This window comes from Achroia grisella, unplaced genomic scaffold, assembly GCF_030625045.1.
Source record: "Achroia grisella isolate CSIRO2021 unplaced genomic scaffold, CSIRO_AGI_Agris_v1 utg241, whole genome shotgun sequence".
Taxonomy (NCBI): Eukaryota; Metazoa; Arthropoda; class Insecta; order Lepidoptera; family Pyralidae; genus Achroia; species Achroia grisella.
In genome coordinates, this window is record NW_026712734.1 from 3,215,983 (window position 1) to 3,235,271 (window position 19,289).

At 35.4% G+C, this 19,289-nt stretch overlaps 3 protein-coding genes and 1 pseudogene across 3 annotated transcripts; 2 read left to right on the plus strand and 2 right to left on the minus strand.

Moving 5' to 3' along the window:
- Nucleotides 1-139: 139 nt before the first annotated feature.
- Nucleotides 140-2,080, minus strand: LOC131842613 (high mobility group nucleosome-binding domain-containing protein 5-like). Its single transcript, XM_059191190.1, has 2 exons — nt 1,925-2,080; nt 140-1,282 (listed from the first exon to the last, which is right to left on the minus strand). The coding sequence occupies exons 1-2, from the start codon at nt 1,925-1,927 to the stop codon at nt 551-553; spliced, it is 735 nt and encodes a 244-aa protein (XP_059047173.1). The 5' UTR covers nt 1,928-2,080; the 3' UTR covers nt 140-550.
- A 2,585-nt stretch (nt 2,081-4,665) lies between these two features.
- Nucleotides 4,666-8,150, plus strand: LOC131842648 (titin-like). The gene is made up of 3 exons (XM_059191218.1): nt 4,666-4,875; nt 6,277-6,718; nt 6,793-8,150. The coding sequence occupies exons 1-3, from the start codon at nt 4,666-4,668 to the stop codon at nt 8,148-8,150; spliced, it is 2,010 nt and encodes a 669-aa protein (XP_059047201.1).
- A 79-nt stretch (nt 8,151-8,229) lies between these two features.
- Nucleotides 8,230-11,739, minus strand: LOC131842467 (cytochrome P450 302a1, mitochondrial-like; annotated as a pseudogene).
- A 4,441-nt stretch (nt 11,740-16,180) lies between these two features.
- Nucleotides 16,181-17,857, plus strand: LOC131842649 (uncharacterized). Its single transcript, XM_059191219.1, has one exon. It carries the CDS (start codon nt 16,181-16,183, stop codon nt 17,855-17,857), a length of 1,677 nt encoding a protein of 558 aa, XP_059047202.1.
- The last annotated feature ends 1,432 nt before the right edge of the window (nt 17,858-19,289 follow it).

Genomic DNA, 19,289 nt, shown 5'->3' on the forward strand with positions numbered 1-19,289 from the left:
AACCACATACATATACTTAAAACATATCACAGCGTCACGACTGTTACCCCAAATGGAGTAGTGCAATGCTATATTTATTATACTTTATACCTTTGTGTTAATTGTCAATGTTGATTTGCCCACTTTTCACTCGGTATATTTGAATACAAATGGATGGGGCGAGCGTAAGGCCATCTCTCGAATTCATTGGAGACCCAGTATCAGCCAGATTTATTGTCACAATGTCTTGGGTCTAATTTTGGGTAGTAAACTATTAGGCCACGACGCTCTTCCATACACATACATCTACATAAATAAAAACGTCTTGCTAAGAAATACATAAAAATAACTAACTGACTTAATATTGTGTTAACTAATAACTACCTACTATAATTTTAAATATAAGACAGCTGTGTATAGTATCCATAGTACAGGGTTTGCTTAGTTTGAGTATAAATATATATTGTTTTATTTTTTATTAGACATCGTTAATTCTAAATACTGTAACAAAATATTATCAAAGAACTGCGTAAAGTATAAATATCCTCTGTTATATTTATAACAACTTATTTCATTCCCATGCCACAGGAATATATAACTCACGGTATCTACTAATGTCACTCTCACTAGCTTTGGGTCGGGAAAATATCGTTGAAAAGTATGGAAAGTGGATGTTAGGGAAAGAGATCGGTAATGATGGAAAAGAGAAGGGAAGTGATGGGAGTAAAGACCAAATCTGGATTGTAGGTTCTTTTGAAGTTTCTGGTTTAGAATCGGTAGATTTTTCATCTTCCCTATTCTCCTCCTCGTGATTTTCACCCTCTTTATTCACTTCAAGCTCCTCTTTGGGTTCTTCAGCTTCGTCTTCACGATGTTCGGATTCTTCTTTATTCCCTTCAAGCTCCTCTTTGGGCTCTTCAGCTCCGTCGTCACGATGTTCGGATTCCTCTTTATTCCCTTCAAGCTCATCTTTGGGCTCTTCGGGTCCGTCTTCACGATGTTCGGATTCTTCTTTATAACCTTCTACTTCCTTAGATTTCTCGGAATTCTCTACAATTGCGAGCTCAAGAGGCGGCAATACAGGCGCTTCTGGAATAACAGTTCCTTCTTTATGTTCATTCTCTTCCTTTTCATGACTCTTTAATTCATCATCTACTACTATGGGTAAATTGGTATGCAAAACATCATCATTGTATCCCAATGGCGCGACAAGCTCAACTGAAGGTATTTCTAAATCTAGACCTGGATTAGTTGGCAAAGCTAAACCTCTTCCGACTATGAACAGGACAGCTAACAGGAACATCTGGAAATTAATAATTTCGATTGTTTAAACCCATCTCATCCTGAAACTGATCTATCGAGAGGTTGATGTTCTTTATAAATCTTCTAAATCTTTATTTCTCGTAGTTAGAAAGTGCCGAGCGGCTGGGTACTAAAAGTCACATATTATAATTGGTATATTAAGGTATATTTTTAATAAATAATTTTATTTAAATGAATCGCCATGCTAAGCAAACATATTTGACCCTTTAAATAGTTATTTTTATTAGTTTACACCACCAGCTAGCCTCCCAATTCTAGAAAAATATTATGTTTAATAAATATACTTAATAAGTTTGTTATACATACATACATACATACATAACAAGATATTACCGAGATTATGTCTCTGGAGGCTTCCGATGTTTTGGAGCTACTATTATAATCATTATGATATGATAACTAAAGGTTGGCTATGTCAAAAATATATCTACTATATGAAAGTAGGTAAAATAAAATTTATGAAATGTATGATATATTAGAGCTTAATCTATTCAATACCTATTATGAGTCGTAATAAAAGTGTTAGCGATATCAGTAATGTTTTATTGTTCGCATTGTTAGGCTGCATTGTATTATTTATCTCAGTATTATAAAAAAAATAAGAAATATTTTCGTTGCTTACCATTGTAGTTTTAGTAGCGTCTGTGATGAAAATACTGCTGGTCAAAATATTTTCCTGTCCTTATATCCTAAATGTTAATATATCCTTAATTATGGACACAATTTAAAACATATTAAAATCTTATCGTGTGAATGTGATAACATATTTGTGGTCAGTGATAGGTATCTTATAAAACGGTTATTAAATATATGTAACTGTTATTAAATATAACTATTCAAATACAATCTAGATTTTCTAAGACAGTTTGCCTATACTATTAATTACAAATGCAAAAGTATAACTATTTGTTACCTTTTCCCGTATAGACGACTGAACGGATCTTAATGAATGAATGATATGATTATAAGCGTCACGGGAACGAACATAGCCTGTCATATATATCTCATACAATGTAATCTCAGATAATGTATATTTACCTATGCCCATTGTTCAACGCAGACAAAGTACAGGTCTTCTAGAATAAAAGTAACATACGAGTATACTGACGATCTATTTCCGGACGGGGTAGTTGTAAAATGTTCATTCATTTAAAAGCTAGACAAATATTTCCTCCAGATCTAGATCAAATATATCCTTCCCAATTAGCCTTGACCATCGGTTTAAGAATGTCGAAGTTTTTTTTTTATATCTCTTTATTTATTTAGGAGCTTAGCACAATAGTGAGCATGTTAGCTCCGTGTTGTCTTCTTAATCAATTACATAACATCTAAACTTTAAATTACTATAAAAACAAATCTTACCTACTTTTATCTACAAATTTATAAATTAATACCGATTCTTTTGATGCAGGTTCTGATAAAATACTCTGAAATATTCCTAAATTAATTTTGTTTAAATTTATTTTTTTTAGTAGAAGTTTTTCAGTGTTGTTCTTGACGCATTCCATCAACAGATGTTGAACATCATCAATACCACCACAAGTTTGACAATTAGGAGAGTCTACTCTTTTCATGAGTAATCCAAATGTCGAAGTTAAAAGTGTTTGTTCATATAAATTACTTTTACCTTATGCACATATTATTTTACTACCTACAACTTATTTTTAATTCTACGATCATATTGTCTGTCAACAACAGAGAGTCACAAATGACACACAAAGTTCCAGTGTCGGTCACATTAACATTTACTTTGTTTAGGATCTATTGGTATTAAACCACTAAACCTGAATGCTATAATACTCTTATTCATTACTGCTACTTAATAAACACGTATATTACATAATTATTAAATTGTTATTTAATTTATGGCTACCATTTTTTTTAAATTGTCAATTATAGATAAATTGAATATGACTCGTAGGTATTTAATTGCGTAAAATTTTGCTTAAATTACATGTGTACAGGTTTGTCTTGATAACTATTTAAAAATCCGGTTGAGAACATCCAAATTATCTAGATTATTATCACATATCTAATATCCTAGTATTCAATATTATTAAAATTAACCTATCACCTTCAATATAATATTGCCGTTACATATATTATAAAGTCGTATTTTTATGAATAGTTGGGAATATGCCTATATACTTGCTGTCCCCAAGTATCGTTTAGAAAAAGTCACTAGGTCTTTTATGGGAATAGGTATAAAAATTTACAATATCTGGTATATACTAAAGAATATACTGGTAAATAAATCAGTAATCAAAAATAATTACTGAGCAATGCCTATAGTACTCACTAAACGATTACTTGAATAACGAGCGTGCATGGCAATAGTTGATCATGCACGATATTTTCTTTTAATGTTAGACATAGACACCTACATAAATATACATTGTAAGTAAACTAGTTTTTAAAAAATAATAATAAAATGTTCAATATGATTTATATACTGAACTAAACGGTAAAAAAAAATTAAAAATGTAGGTAATGTAAAAAATTTGACGTCTAATATATCCTACATGAATAAATAATTTTTGAATTTGAATTAGAAATGCAAGTCAAGCCATTTATTTTTAGCCATTAAGTAATAAAGATAATAAAGATATGAGATAAAAACAAATAATAAAAACACATATATTTCTGCCTTTATGTATACTCTTATTTTTAAGATATTTTTCGATCAACAGATAGATAACACAGTGAAATTTCAGCATAAAAGCTCGACATCTTAGTTCTCTAGAATGGCAACGCAGGAGTGGTAACACGAATGTCACATGATAATATGATATCCTTAGTGCTGTTCGTGTTGCCATTCCAATTATTTAAAAATTAATATAAATGTGGGAATGGCTTACACCAAACTACCTATATATTTGTTTGTGTAGTGTCAATTAGAAAACAATTTTATTTTTCCTGTAGATTATCTATGCATGTGCCGTTATAAATAATTATCCATCTAAGATGGATATCCTACATCATAACACACCCCATACAAATGAATCGCTTTCGTTCAACAACACATTTGAATTTGCCAGACAATTTTGAAATTTAGTGTCCCAACTTAGTATCTACTTCCTTACCTTACCTTTCTTGTAGTACCTAAAGAATTAGTACACTTTCACTATAATTAAACTGCAGAAAAGCCGCCTTCCCTAATCAATATAAAACTATTCCAAATATCAAATCGAGAACATCAGTAATTTTAGATATATAACTTTACGGTATATATATATATAGTATTGCATAGCTCGCCATCGACAGGGAATTCATAATAACACTGCGGAACTCTAAACGGCTAAAAATCCTAAGATTTACCCAACACAAGCCAGAGTTACAGGAACCCAGTTTACCACGATCATGATGGCGCTGATCCGCCTATGTAGACCCCTTCTCATTGTATTGCTACAAAAGGGAACACGCGCCTATCCCCGTTGGTCCTTAACGAGGCGACGACCACCCCCATGGCTACCCACCCTAGCCCTAACTGAAGAAGAAAATCTTGACGCGCACCCCTCCTTCACCACCATACTTATCTCCTCCTTATCACATCAACAAAAAAGGAGATTTCGGGTTTCCATTCCACTTCCTTTCATTTTTGTCAAGTTCTACTCTATTTTATAATTATGCACATGAACTTTTATTGAAAAGAAATGATGAAACTCTAAGGCAAAGAAAAACATTAAACTAAAGAGTCAATATACCTAGCAAAATTCAGTCGTCATCGTTATTGCTGTAGCAGTATAGGTACTTATGATATATTTGAATGTTAACAACGTTTTTCGAAGTAGCTACCTGTATTCAAATTATGTATTGTATGTGAATCAATCATTTTTTGAACAAATATCTTATCTCCAGATTTTGTTTATAGGAAATTTAATTAATTTTTGTAAGACTGGAGTCTTCCCTGCTTATACGTTAAATATATATTCATTGATGGTACGGGTAATTTAATTATCAACATAAACGTGTTTTAATTTCAACTATTGTTACCAATCTAAACGATTTTACCTGATTAACAAGTTATTTTAAGTAATCATGGAAGTATATATTGTTGTAAAAAACATAATCTATTATCAATCACCTGTAGACACATTGAACAAGCATCATGGTAAGTGAAAATATATTTAATTACAATTTTAATATAAAGTACATTTAAATAATTTAATATACTCGTATAATTTATCGATTTAAAAAAATTCTATTAATAGTAAATTCAATTGTATCCTATTGTACTATTATTACAATGAACATATAAAAACTTTACTATGTAATTTCGACATAGACAGAACATATTTTTTTAAAATGTGATATTGTAGTCTGAAAATTTTACTTCATAGATAAATTTTTAATGATATTATTATAAGTAATAAAAATGTACAGTGTTAAATAATATAAAAAAAAGAGATAAAAAAGAGTATATAAATAAATAATAAAAAAACGTAGACATATACGTAGTTAGTAGTCAATAGTTTGTTTTTTAATTATAAACAACGAATTTAGAATCGTACAACTGAAAGTATTGTGTAAACAGCTATGTGTGTATATCTGCACTTGTACCCGTTTGTGGACTTGACTGATAAATCTCTAGTAGTTAATATTTTACAGTTTGAATCACTCTATCTATTAAAAAAAACCGCTTCAAAATCCGTTTCGTAGTTTAAAAGATTTAAGCATACATTAAGACGGACATACAGCGACAGCGACTTTGTTTCATACTACGAGTATGTAATAACGATAATGATGAAATGCTCTATAATATACTGTATAAATGGCAAACATAATATATACTACTATATAGGATAATATTCTGCACTAGCTAACTATTGCCGTGGTAATAACAAAAAACTGTTGAAGTAGAGATAGTTATACTGGAGTTAATAACAAAAAGTGTAGGTATAACATAATATTAATACTTCGTTATTTATCTAATGATTTAGGTTTCGAATTATCAAATTTTATTTATATTTTCAGGTACGAACAGAACTTCTTTTATTCCTTTTAGGGACAAGTATTTGGGCAACAAATGCCGAACCTTTGAAATACGAAGTACCCACGGAAATCATCATAGCCAAGAACAAACATGATGCCGATGAGATAATTAGCCCATTAGGGCAGTCACCTTTTATCTCAAACTTCATTCAAAAAGGAACTAATGTCTTTTTTAAACCACAAGTTCTGCTCTCTCCAAGAATAGTACAACAACCAACACTGGTCGATTGCAACACACCACCATTAGTGCCTGCCTTATCTATGCCTACTGTTCCAGAGCAAATTGTATTGGACGAACCTCTAAGAATTGTAGAGACAACTTTGCCTGGAAGTAATCTGCCTGTGCCGCACGTAGAAGAAATAATAGATATAAAACCAGCATCAATATATCATAAACCAATGGGACCAATTTACGATCCACCTGGTTTGTTGAAATTGTTCCTGATTCCATCAACATAGTACAAGAAATGAAGCCTGTTCTTGTTCCGGAAATTCCAGTATTGCCACCTCTACCGCCATCTTTGCCGGAAATTCCAGTATTGCCACCTCTACCCCTACCTCTGCCGGAAATTCCAGTATTGCCACCTCTACCGCCATCTTTGCCAGAAATTCCAGTATTGCCACCTCTACCGCTACCTTTGCCGGAAATTCCCATTGTTGTTCCAGATTATAATGTGATAGATAATTGTGTAGATATTCCTGCTTCACCCATATTGCCCATTATTAAACCTGAAGTTAATTTTGTGTTGGAACAGGTCATACCCGAATCCTCTTCGGTTTCTGAAATTGATCTTTCCGAATTGAATGTAATGCACGAGCATAACTCTGTGCTTATTCCAGAAGCTCCTATATTGCCTCCACTGTCTCCAATTCCTGAGCTTCCAGCTCCAGTTATTATGGAAGAACCAATTCAAGTTCCATGCATTCTTGAGGTTTCGCAATCATCATTAGAAAATGATGACCTAAGTAAATTGCCAAATATTCCCGTTGCACCTGAACTGCCACCTTTGACTTTACCTGAACTTCCTGTTCCTGTATCAGTACTAAATCCAATTTTACCTGCAACTGTGGTTGTTGAAGCTAGTGAAAGCAATGAAATAACACATACATCTCCTAATTATTTCAACGACGTAAATTTCCCTACAAATATTCCACCAGCACCGGTGTTACCCCCCTATGCACCAATTAATGTACCTGCGATAATTGAAGAAACCCTACATATTTCACAAGGTTCAGAATTGTCAGCTAGCCAGCCAGTAGTAGAAATTCACGAATATATAAAACCTTCAGTAATTCCGGACACCCCTTTATCGTCGATTAATTGTTTACCTGAACTTCCTTTGCCTGCGTTTAACGACGAGACTTCACTTATCATTCAAGAAAATGTAGAAAATATCAAACCTGTAGAAATACCTGCTGCTCCACTGTTACCACCCCTAGCCCCTCATACAATACCTTATATTGTAAACGAACCCGTAGAAGTAGCGATACCTAGTTTTTTACCCGAACATATGCCTATTTTAGTGCCTGAATTACCTCATATAGCAGTGCCCACTCTATCTAAAGAATCATCGCTGTCATCAACTGTCTTGTCTACTAAAGAAAATATTCTTTCATTTTTATCAGGACTATTTACGCCTCATTTACCTTCAATTGATGATAAAATTGTAATTCCTTCTGTACCTAAAACTGAACTTATATCATTCCCAACAACATGCATACAAAATATTATTTTGAAAAGGGTTCTACCAAATATTTTAAACGAGCATAATTTGAAAGTAGAAGGTAATGTACCAATTATATCCGCTCCTTCTCCCTATATACCTATACAACCCGTAGGACTCCCGTTATTCTAAATCTATCATTCAAATTCGCTTAAATATAATAATTAAAAATACAATGTTGTTTGATTACATATTATTTATTTATACCGATTGTTGTGATAAGGGAAAGTCAAACGCTGTTCAAGTTAATCTATTAATGAAAGATAATGTCACAGGTTGATCAGGTTTGTTTATTAAATGTGTTTGTATACCAAGTTCATGTCCACTCCACTTTAATTCAAATTCACGCAGAACCTAAAATGAAATATAATAAATCGGTAATATGAAAAATAATTAAGTATACAACTTTTGCGTTAGACATATAAATAAATCCAAATATATACCCTAATCAACGTTATGCAAATATTTTGTTCAGCTAATCTTCTTGCTATACAAGATCTTGGCCCAAACCCAAAAGGCAACGTTAAAAATGGGTGTAAGTTTTCATAATACGGTGATCCTCGCAACCACCGCTCTGGTTTAAATTCCAAAGGGTTTTTTACAAATTGCGGCAAACGAGATGCTAACATATTCTGCGTTACAATGACAGTCTGGAAAGAAAATAAGCCATAATTATCTTTAATAAATTCTAAGAATTCATTTTATATAACTATATTTCATTCAATTTATTCTACACTGTCAAAAATAAATCTCCCCAATAATATGTCGCATTGTACTTTTGTAAACTCAACATAACATGAAAATAATATACATACCCCTTTTGGAATCAAGTAATCCTTTATTACAATATCTTTCTGCAATAAACGGCCTATACCTATAGAGACAGGATTTAGTCTCATGCTTTCTTTTACAGTACTTTTAACATAGGTCATTTTAGTTAATATTTCTGGCGTTATATCTGAATATTTTTCAGGAAGAAGCGATGAAATTTCATTATACAACTTTTCTTGGCAATTAGGAGTTCGTGATATGTGGTATAAAGCGAAACTTGTAGCATATGCAGTCTAAAAATAAGATTGATAGTTAATCAACACTGAAAGAAAATAACACAATATGTCCGCAAAATAAACTAAAATTTACCGTATCTATAGCTGCCATTAAAATATCGACCATCATACCAATTATATCTTTTAGATCTAGATTTGGTTGTAAAAGAAAAGACGCTAGAAGTGATTGGTCGGAATCAATGTCATTTGCATCGAAAAATTTACCCTTTTTAGCAATATTTCCATCGATACTCTAGAAAATAAAAATAATATATTGTATTAACAATAGATATAATTGAAATAGCAAGCATCTGATAAATTTCCACATAAGTTGCTTTAGTACTTACTTTCCTAAGAAATCTTGGGATTCTACTAGTTTCTTATACAAAGGCGTGTTAAAAAATTTCCATAAGAATCCTTTATCGAGTTTCATAATACCACTATTTGAACCAAAAGCAGCTGCTATAATTTTGCTACTGCGAGAATTAGTATATTCTTCACTTGGTGCAAAACTTTGAAACCTTTCATTGAAAGCTACCGCACCAATAACTAAAAATTATACAAATTATAATGAAAATCGATATTATATTCTAATTGTATGATTGATGATTGATGACCTTGATTTTTGACACAAAAGTTATTTCGTAGAAGTACAAATAAAATTTAACATTATGAGCTGTCGTAAAATAAATAGAAATAGTTAATTATTTATTTTTCTCTGGTCCCTAGTAGTCAAAGACGACTTAACATACCTTAATTCATGTTTGTCATACTCAGGTTTTGCTCGCTTATCTCTTAGGTACCTAAATGTAAATAACATACCTACTACTGCTTACAGAAATTGCACTATGGTATGTAAGTAAATGACGATTTGGTAAATAATTTCTAATATTTTACAAGTAAGACTCTATTTCATAATATTAGGCACACCTTCTAAATTAAGTCTATTTAAATAGTATAAAAAATCATCATTCGCAGATACTTTTTCTCCTTTTTATCCAATTTATAAATTCTTTAACTATACAGTCTGTAGTCTTGATATAGCTTTTAATACTTTCCGGTCCTGTAAAATTTTTTTGAAAGGTACTTCTAAGCCTCCACCATTCTGGTCCATTACTGAAAAGAATTAGATTAAAAGTATTTAAAAGGGATATATTTTTACATATCAGAGTAATATGTTTTGGTTCCAATATCATAATAAAAGCTGAACTCAATAAATAATGTCGAAAACAAATTTAGGTACAATTATTATGAATTATATTACGTCGAAAGTAGCCCGCCTGTATTGTAGACTTGCGGTTTGTTTACACGGTAATGAAACATTGCAACATGACTTCTTCTAGCTGGATAACGATCGTCCTGTCTAAATACCGCTTCGATATCATCAGGCTCAAATACATGAAGTACATTAACACCTGGTACTTCTCGCACTAATCCCCCATATCGTGTCCAGTTGAACCATGCGTTTTTATCCAATGCTTCAGCGTCATAATCACCTAGAACCAGTACTATTCTTTATTTCAAATAAAATCAAATTCAATCCAGAATCATAAGTTCATGTAAGACATTTTAGCCATTTATGAACGTATTTTTTTTTTATTAATATTTTCTCTACCTTCCATTTATTTATGCATGTAAAGTCAACACATTTTTATATGGATTTTTATTGTAATATTTTTATAAAGTATTATTTATTGTTTCACACGAAACAATAAAGACAAACCTACATCATCTAGGAACGAAAGATAAAATCTGTTGCATAGCAACGTACCTGGAAACCCCGATAAGCACATCTACATATACTTTAATGGAAACTTAAAACCGTCGGCCGTGATTAACATGTGATACCTATTTATATGAGGGTGATCCCATCTTTATTAATGGCATAAAATGGGGAGGACGGAGCATCAGGGTCCAAAATCATATAGAATTCCTGCCTGCGAAACCAGTTATTCGAATACCTTTTTTATGTCGCTGGAATGGCAAATAAGCTGACGGGTCTTTTGGCTGAAAGTGGCAACAATCGCTTGTGCTAGCATAGATATAGAATATTAATAGCACAGATATAGAATAGCACTACAAATATTACATAGTGCCTCGTGCGTTATCATTGTGTAATATCTGTACCGTTTAATTTCACCGGCAGATAACGCTTCTTAAACTGTATGCTTACAAAGTCAGTTGTTTTACTTCAAAATAAAGCAAATGTAAGAGACATATCCAAGCAAGCGGCTTTGTATAAAGTCTACGAAGGTATAAATAGGCACAACAATTTATTATTCTACGATATCACTGCTCCTTTGCTATAAACGGCTCTGTTCCTTGATGAGAAAATAAATAGCTAAACATTGTTGTTATTTTAAGTAATCGCCCAAAATATATCATTATAACTTGGTTATCAATTCAATTTATTATTAAAAGAAAAGAAACTCTACTTACCAATAAATGGTAAATATTTGTACAAAGTGTACAAAATTGGATAACTTTTAGGACCAGGAATCTGATCGAATCCTTTAAGGCGAATAGGCATCTGACCTTCTTTGTGAAATTTATTAGCAACATTCCGTACACTTAATTTCATGGTAAGATATTTTTTGTTTATTACAGTGCTATTTAATTTTGATTTCACACACTTTAACATAATTCGAACTCAATCTGAACAAAATATAAGTCTACTACGCAGAAATCGTACTATAAGACTGAGCATCGTATTACTTAAAGCGATATCCTCTTTGTATTATTATGCACATAATAAGAACAATCTAAGCAAAAAGAAGTGAAAAAACGCAGGTCAATCCAACCGTTTTACTTTGCATTTTTAGCTTCAGTGAATATGGTATTATATATATATCCATGTATATATAATACCATATTCACTGAAGCTAAAAATCAAAGTAAATAGGTACCAAATAAATGTGATATGGAAGAAGCAGATGATGATGATGTAGATAAATCTATTTAACAAATATGATATTACTTATCAAAGATCAGACGGAGAAGTCAGAACTACAAGGAAATTGAAACTTAATTTTTCATATATCTTAAGTACCTAGATACTTATAGATTCTATGAAAATGTCTTATTACGACTACAATTTGCTCTAAATATTTCATTTTTTTTCTTGAATACCCTCTAATGGCCTCTAACTTAGGTACGACATTTAAATATTTTTTTTCGGACAACTCTAATGCTATTGGCCGCATCTGACCTGTCAACAGCTTCAACGGACGATAGGGAACGAGTGCAGATAGCATTCCACTGCTAAGGATTCTAAGCCAATTCACCTCAGTATTTTGATCCCCGTTTGAATTGGACGGGGGATCGATCGGAGGGGAAACACCTTATACATATTTGTATGAGATTTTTACCTACATGATGAAATTCAAAGTAGATTTTTTTTAAATACGAATTAAATATTTTAAAGTTCGAAAGCCTTGGCAAAATATAGGTAATGTAATAAAGTCAGTAATTCATTCTATGGTAATTGCGTAAGATTTTATAATAAACTGCCAGAATCTGCACTAAATCTGACAGAGAGGCAATTCAAATCCTATATTAAACAATTTTTGTGTAAGAAAGCCTATTACAGGATAGACGAATTCATAGACGACAACATATCAAGTAAATAACTAGTTTATTAGCATACAACGTTATAATTTAATTTTCTCATTGCTTTCTTGATTTAATTGATTGATTTTAGAAATATGAAAGCGTAGCGGTTTTTGTATTGATTGCCGCATGCATTCTTATGTAAAATGTGAATACTATAACTATCAGATAGCAATTGTAAGTAGCTTTGACGTAGTCTAGTGTTTGAGTAGTCATGCTCACTAAAATGTCCAGACTTGTGGCGGCGTGGTGGGCCGGGTCATTGGGCTCCTAAAATATGGTCGAGCGCAGTGATGGCTGGCTCATCCGTCATACTCGTGAACGGGTGCTGCTTGTAGGGACTGGTCTGCTCTAATCACTATGACTGATTTCCTCTTATTAATTGTTTAACCAGTTGGTTATATATTCAATATTATTTCTATTTGAGTATTTAATAGAATTAGTGCTAATTGGTGGTTTGTATTCACACACTTAAACTTAAAAATGTAAAGTAATAATAAATTATTTAAAAGAGCAACACGCAAGTTTCTTGCTCGTTCTTCTTGTGATGAGACAGCTTTCCGACCGAGTGGTAGATTAAAAAATGTAATGACTATTCAAAAGTGCTTCAATGTAAGTTTATTTGAATAAATGATTTTCTATTCTATTCTATTCCATTTTACATCTACTCAATACCTACCTTACAAACTACCTTACAAAACTTTACAATAAATATTTGTGAATCAAAAGTACTAACACATTTAAAAACTACTTCTACTACTACTTCGTCTATTCATGGCATTGTCAATATTGATTTTTATAGGTTTCAACTTGTGTGTATTTTATCAGATATATTTTATTAGAAGATATTAGGTTTATACTTTTTTGAGTTATAGCATGCCTTCCAACTAAAATCGTTAGATTCAGTCACTCTTTCACTCACTCGCTCCATAAAACCTAACTCGGGCTTCTAGTGTCCACTGTCCTCGCCCGCCTTTTAGTCCTACATATCTCTATTCAAAGTCTCTGATCTACCCTCACTCAAGCGCAATAGCAATATTTTCAAAAATGAAATTTCTCCCGTATCTTAATATTTACGTTACGCCCTTCTTGGCTTACTCTATTATTACAGTAAATATGAAGTTGTTTTTGTGAAAATTCACCAAGAATTTATCAGGATGATTTCCAGGGGGAACCACGTGGAGGTCAATTTGACATGGTACATTGTTAGCAATAACATCAAACCACATTACTAACAATCCCCTTTCCTCCCTAACACATAGGTTAAAAATTTCACGTGGGTACCAAACCACGAACGTTAGAAATCCGACCTACCAAAGGATGCCCTCAAGGAGGCGTTTTATCGCCACTGCTGTGGCTACTAACGGTAGACCAGCTCTTAGATGTTATGATCAAAAACCAATTTGAGGTACAAGGCTACGCAGACGATTTAGTAGTCATGGTCAGAGGGTTCTGTGCAACAACAATATCAGACCGCATCCAAAGAGCACTAAACATCATAGTTAAATGGTGTAAGGAAAATGAATTATCAGTAAATCCTGATAAAACAGTAATTGTTCCGTTTACAAAAAGGAAGAAACTTGACAAACTTGTCATGCCTAAAGTAAATGGAAGAATATTAGAGTGCTCCAAAGAAGTCAAGTACCTGGGCGTAACCTTCGACCAAAAACTGACAAGGAACACACACATAGACAACATAACTCAAAAGACGAAAACATCCCTAGGAATAAGCCGACGGGTAGCGGGGCCCAGATGGGGAATTAACCCCAAAATTGCCCTATGGCTTTACACAGCAGTGGTGAGACCGCTTACCACCTATGCCTGCGCAATCTGGTGGCGGAAAACCCTCCAATCCACAGCTGCCACCAAGCTAAACAGCCTACAGAGAATTGCTTGTCTGATTATTACAGGAGCCATGAGCACCACGCCGGGAGCAACTCTAGACGCATTATTGGACTTGACGCCCCTTCCTTTATTTATACAGGAAAAGGCGAAAGCCAATATGCTCAGAATAAGTTCCCAAAGAAGGATATCTTGGCATTCCCTGGCCATAAAAACTATACAAGACTCGATAATGAGTGATCCTATTCTGGGAATGCCTGAAGACAACATGGCACCAGAGTGTAACTTTGTACAATATTACAAAATCGAAATATCTGGAAGAGACGAATGGCAAAATAACCATACACCGACTCACTCAGAGCATGACCTAGTCTGGTTTACAGACGGGTCCAAAATAGGAGATGATGTAGATGTGGAATATGCGGTGTAAACCCAAAATCTGCAACTATATAGGCTTAGGAAAATACGCCTCAATCTTTCAGGCAGAGACTTACGCCTTAATTAGATGTCTGGAAGTAATCCTAAGCCTCAACTACATCAATCAGAACATATACATTTATTCGGACAGTCAAGCTGCTCTACTAGCACTTAACTCGTACGAAATCCGTTCTAAACTTATTAGAAACTGTATCCTGCTACTAAATGAAGTAGGAAGCAGAAATAATATTATACTGAGATGGGTCCCCGGGCATTCAAATATTGAAGGCAATGAGAATGCCGACCATCTGGCAAAGTTAGGGGCAAAAACCGTCCAACTGGGCCCCGAACCCTTCTGTGGTGTGCCTCGTTGCCTAAAACTGGGAGATCTCAAATTAATAACCAAACGAGAAGCACTGAATCACTGGCAAGAAATGCCAGGATTAACACATTCAAAAGACCTGATATGACCCGAGGAGATAAAAACGATCGCTCCTAAGAATATCCTTCAATTCTTGTCCCTGACGGGCGAACTCTGAAAAGGGCGAGCACAATAGAAATACAATCAAATCTACCCCCTCCCAATACCCGTAATGAACCCCCTTTCACCATAGAAGAAGTCCTCCAAACTGCTAAAGAATCCAATCCAAAAAAAGCTCCCGGACCAGATCACCTTACCGCCGACATCATTGTTGCAGTCGTCGAATCCATTCCCGAAGTAATCACAGCCGTCATGAACAGATGCCTTGCGATAGGACATTTCCCTACGATTTGGAAGGTAGCACGTATCAAACTCATCCCAAAGAATGGTCAACAGAGCAATCCCAATAGCCTTACCTCTAGACCAATAGGTCTCCTCAACATCCTAGGAAAGCTATTGGAGAAACTCGTCATGCAACGCCTCACTCATCACATCTACACCACAAACGTCAACAACTCCCGTCAATATGGTTTCAAACCCCAAGTCTCCACCGCACACGCTTTAGATAATGCCATCAGCAAAATTAAACAGCCTCAACATCCGGCTACCAAGTCCTAGCCGTATCCCTTGACATCAAAGCCGCCTTTGATCACGCTTGGTGGCCTAACATCCTAAATAGACTTAGACTCATCGGTTGCCCCAGAAACGTCTACGCTGTTCTGGCCAGCTATCTGAGGGACAGAACAGTCTCATTAAATCTGGCAGATGCCTCAGCCGCCAAACCACTGTCGAGAGGTTGCATACAGGGTTCTGTATGTGGGCCGGCAATGTGGAACCTGGTCCTGGACGGGCTTTTCGACCTGAGCCTTCCGGAAGGATGCCATCTTCAAGCATTCGCTGATGATGTGCTCCTGATAGTTCAGGCGAAAAGCGCGTCCAGACTGCAGGAGACGGCGGATGAGGCTCTGCATCAAATTAACAACTGGGGTTTGGATTCCAAACTTTCATTCGGACCATCCAAAACTGTCGCAATCACCTTCACCAATAAAGCCCGTAAGTGCCGTATCCATATGGACGGTCACGTCATCCCATTTCATAATCATATCAAATTACTCGGAGTCATCATCGATCGCAAACTCACCTTCATCCAACATGTCAATCACACCATCGAAAAATGCACAAAACTATATCATAAAATCATCAAATTCATTCGTTCCACATGGGGTGTCAGCCCCGGAAACATTAGAACCATCTACCATCAAGTCATTGAACCCATCATCTGTTATGCTTCCGGAATTTGGAGCTCAGCGCTCAAATTCAAACTCTGCCAAAACAAACTCACCTCATTGCAACGATCATTCGCTATCACCATCATCAGAGGGTTCAGGACGATCAGCACACCCGCGGCTATCGTCCTGGCCGGTCTTCATCCCATATGTGGCAGGGTTCGGGCGGCTGCGCAGGCCGAGCTTGCTCGGGTGCGCAGAGTCGCCGGAATTCTGCCACATGACATTCCACTCGACTCACCCACTCCACCTTCCGATCTCCTTCATCCTAGGCAGAGAAGGGGAATATCCTTTATGGAAGCCGACTCTGCCGAGGAACTCACACACATTCTCGACCCCACCTCATTCACTTGCTACACCGATGGGAGTAAACATCACGGCAAGGTCGGTGCAGCGGTCGTCATCCGGAACCCGAGCGGCTCTACAGTTCTGAGCAAGAAGCTCAAACTGCATGATGTCTGCTCGGTGTTCCAAGCGGAGATGGCCGCCATCGACCAAGCATGCCAACTCATCATCACAAAAAAACTGTCACCCGCAATCATCCTCACGGACAGCAAGTCATCGCTGATGGAACTGTCCAATCATAATAGCACCAATCATCTCTGTAATAACATCTTTAAATCACTCCAACTAGCCAAACATCACAACATCAACATTTCATTCATTTGGATCCGATCACACATCGGGATATCTGGCAATGAGGAGGCCGACCTCGCGGCCAAATCAGCAGCCAACTCCCATTCATCCCCCTCATTCTGCAAATTCCCCCTCAGCTACATAAAACATCACTTCATGCAGTTAAGTAAAGCCGAACTAGAGGACTTATACGACGCGACAGACAATTGCCAGTATACCAAGCAGTGGTGCAGCAATTACGCTGAGCTGCTGCTTGTGATACAGGCCTTCCCTCCAAACTTTCATTTCACCCAGCTTCTCACCGGTCATTCATACTCCAAATCATACCTCAAACGGTTCGGGATCAACTCGGACGACAAATGCCCTTGCAACGATGATGCTCCGCAAACTATGGAGCATCTCGTCAAGGAGTGTCCGAGGTTCGGTCCCACGAGGCTCGACCATGAGACGGCCTGTAGCATGGTTCGGGTCTCAGAACCATTCCATCTCCCATCCATCATCAAACATCAATCAACCATCGACACTTTCACATCACACATATCATACATCATTCACAACCTCAAACATTTTAATCAAACATAATCATCATCACCAACATTCCCATACCTCCATCATCATCATCATTCTCATACCATCATCATATCCATACCATCGTCATCCAAACCACCAACGTCTTTATTTTGTTTTCTTTTTTCTTCGTTTTGTTATTTTGTTTAATCTTTCATTTGTTTCGTTTTACATCTATTGTCGTTTTGTTTTGTTACTTTACTTGTTTCATATTGTTTTGTCTTCGTTAATTTTTATTTTGTTGTTACTTCTTTAAATTTGTTTTATTATACCAATAATGTTATATATCTTTAAAAATGTATATATTACAACAAGCGAATTCAATTTTACACCTAATAAAAACATAAGTTGAAAAAAATCCGTTCCAACTCTGCTGAAGCGAGCGTAAACCAAAAGCGCAAACGCTAAGGCATAAGAGTACATTAAACAGACTCTCAATTTAAAAAAAAAAAAAACCTAACCTAACCTAACCTAACCTAACCTAACCTAACCTAACCTAACCTAACCTAACCTAACCTAACCTAACCTAACCTAACCAACCTAACCTAACCAACCTAACCTAACCTAACCTAACCTAACCTAACCTAACCTAACCTAACCTAACCTAACCTAACCTAACCTAACCTAACCTAACCTAACCAAACCTAACCTAACCTAACCTAACCTAACCTAACCTAACCAACCTAACCTAACCTAACCTAACCTAACCTAACCTAACCTAACCTAACCTAACCTAACCTAACCTAACCTAACACAACCTAACCAACCTAACCAACCAACCAACCAACACTAACACTAACCTAACCTAACACTAACACTAACCTAACCTAACCTAACACAACCAACCAACACACACACCTAACACAACCAACCAACCTAACACAACCTAACCTAACCTAACCTAACCTAACCAACACAACCTAACCTAACCTAACCAACCTAACCTAACCTAACACAACCTAACCTAACCAACACAACCTAACCTAACCTAACCTAACACTAACACAACCTAACCAACACTAACCTAACCTAACCTAACCAACCTAACCTAACCAACCTAACTAACTAACCTAACCTAACCTAACCTAACCTAACCTAACCTAACCTAACCTAACCTAACCTAACCTAACCTAACCTAACCTAACCTAACCTAACCTAACCTAACCAAACCTAACCTAACCTAACCTAACCTAACCTAACCTAACCTAACCTAACCTAACCTAACCTAACCTAACCTAACCTAACCTAACCTAACCTAACCAAACCTAACCTAACCTAACCTAACCTAACCTAACCTAACCTAACCTAACCTAACCTAACCTAACCTAACCTAACCTAACCTAACCTAACCTAACCTAACCTAACCTAACCTAACCTAACCTAACCTAACCTAACCTAACCTAACCTAACCTAACCTAACCTAACCTAACCTAACCTAACCTAACCT

What these genes read in the sequence shown, in the direction of transcription:
- LOC131842648 (XM_059191218.1), top strand. Translation starts at nt 4,666, where the DNA reads ATGGCGCTGATCCGCCTATGTAGACCCCTTCTCATTGTATTGCTACAA. An exon ending in AACAAAAAAGGAGATTTCGG is followed by an intron (nt 4,876 to 6,276) that starts GTTTCCATTCCA and finishes TTATATTTTCAG; the next exon opens with GTACGAACAGAACTTCTTTT. An exon ending in ACCAATTTACGATCCACCTG is followed by an intron (nt 6,719 to 6,792) that starts GTTTGTTGAAAT and finishes CGGAAATTCCAG; the next exon opens with TATTGCCACCTCTACCGCCA.
- LOC131842649 (XM_059191219.1), top strand. Translation starts at nt 16,181, where the DNA reads ATGTGGAACCTGGTCCTGGACGGGCTTTTCGACCTGAGCCTTCCGGAA.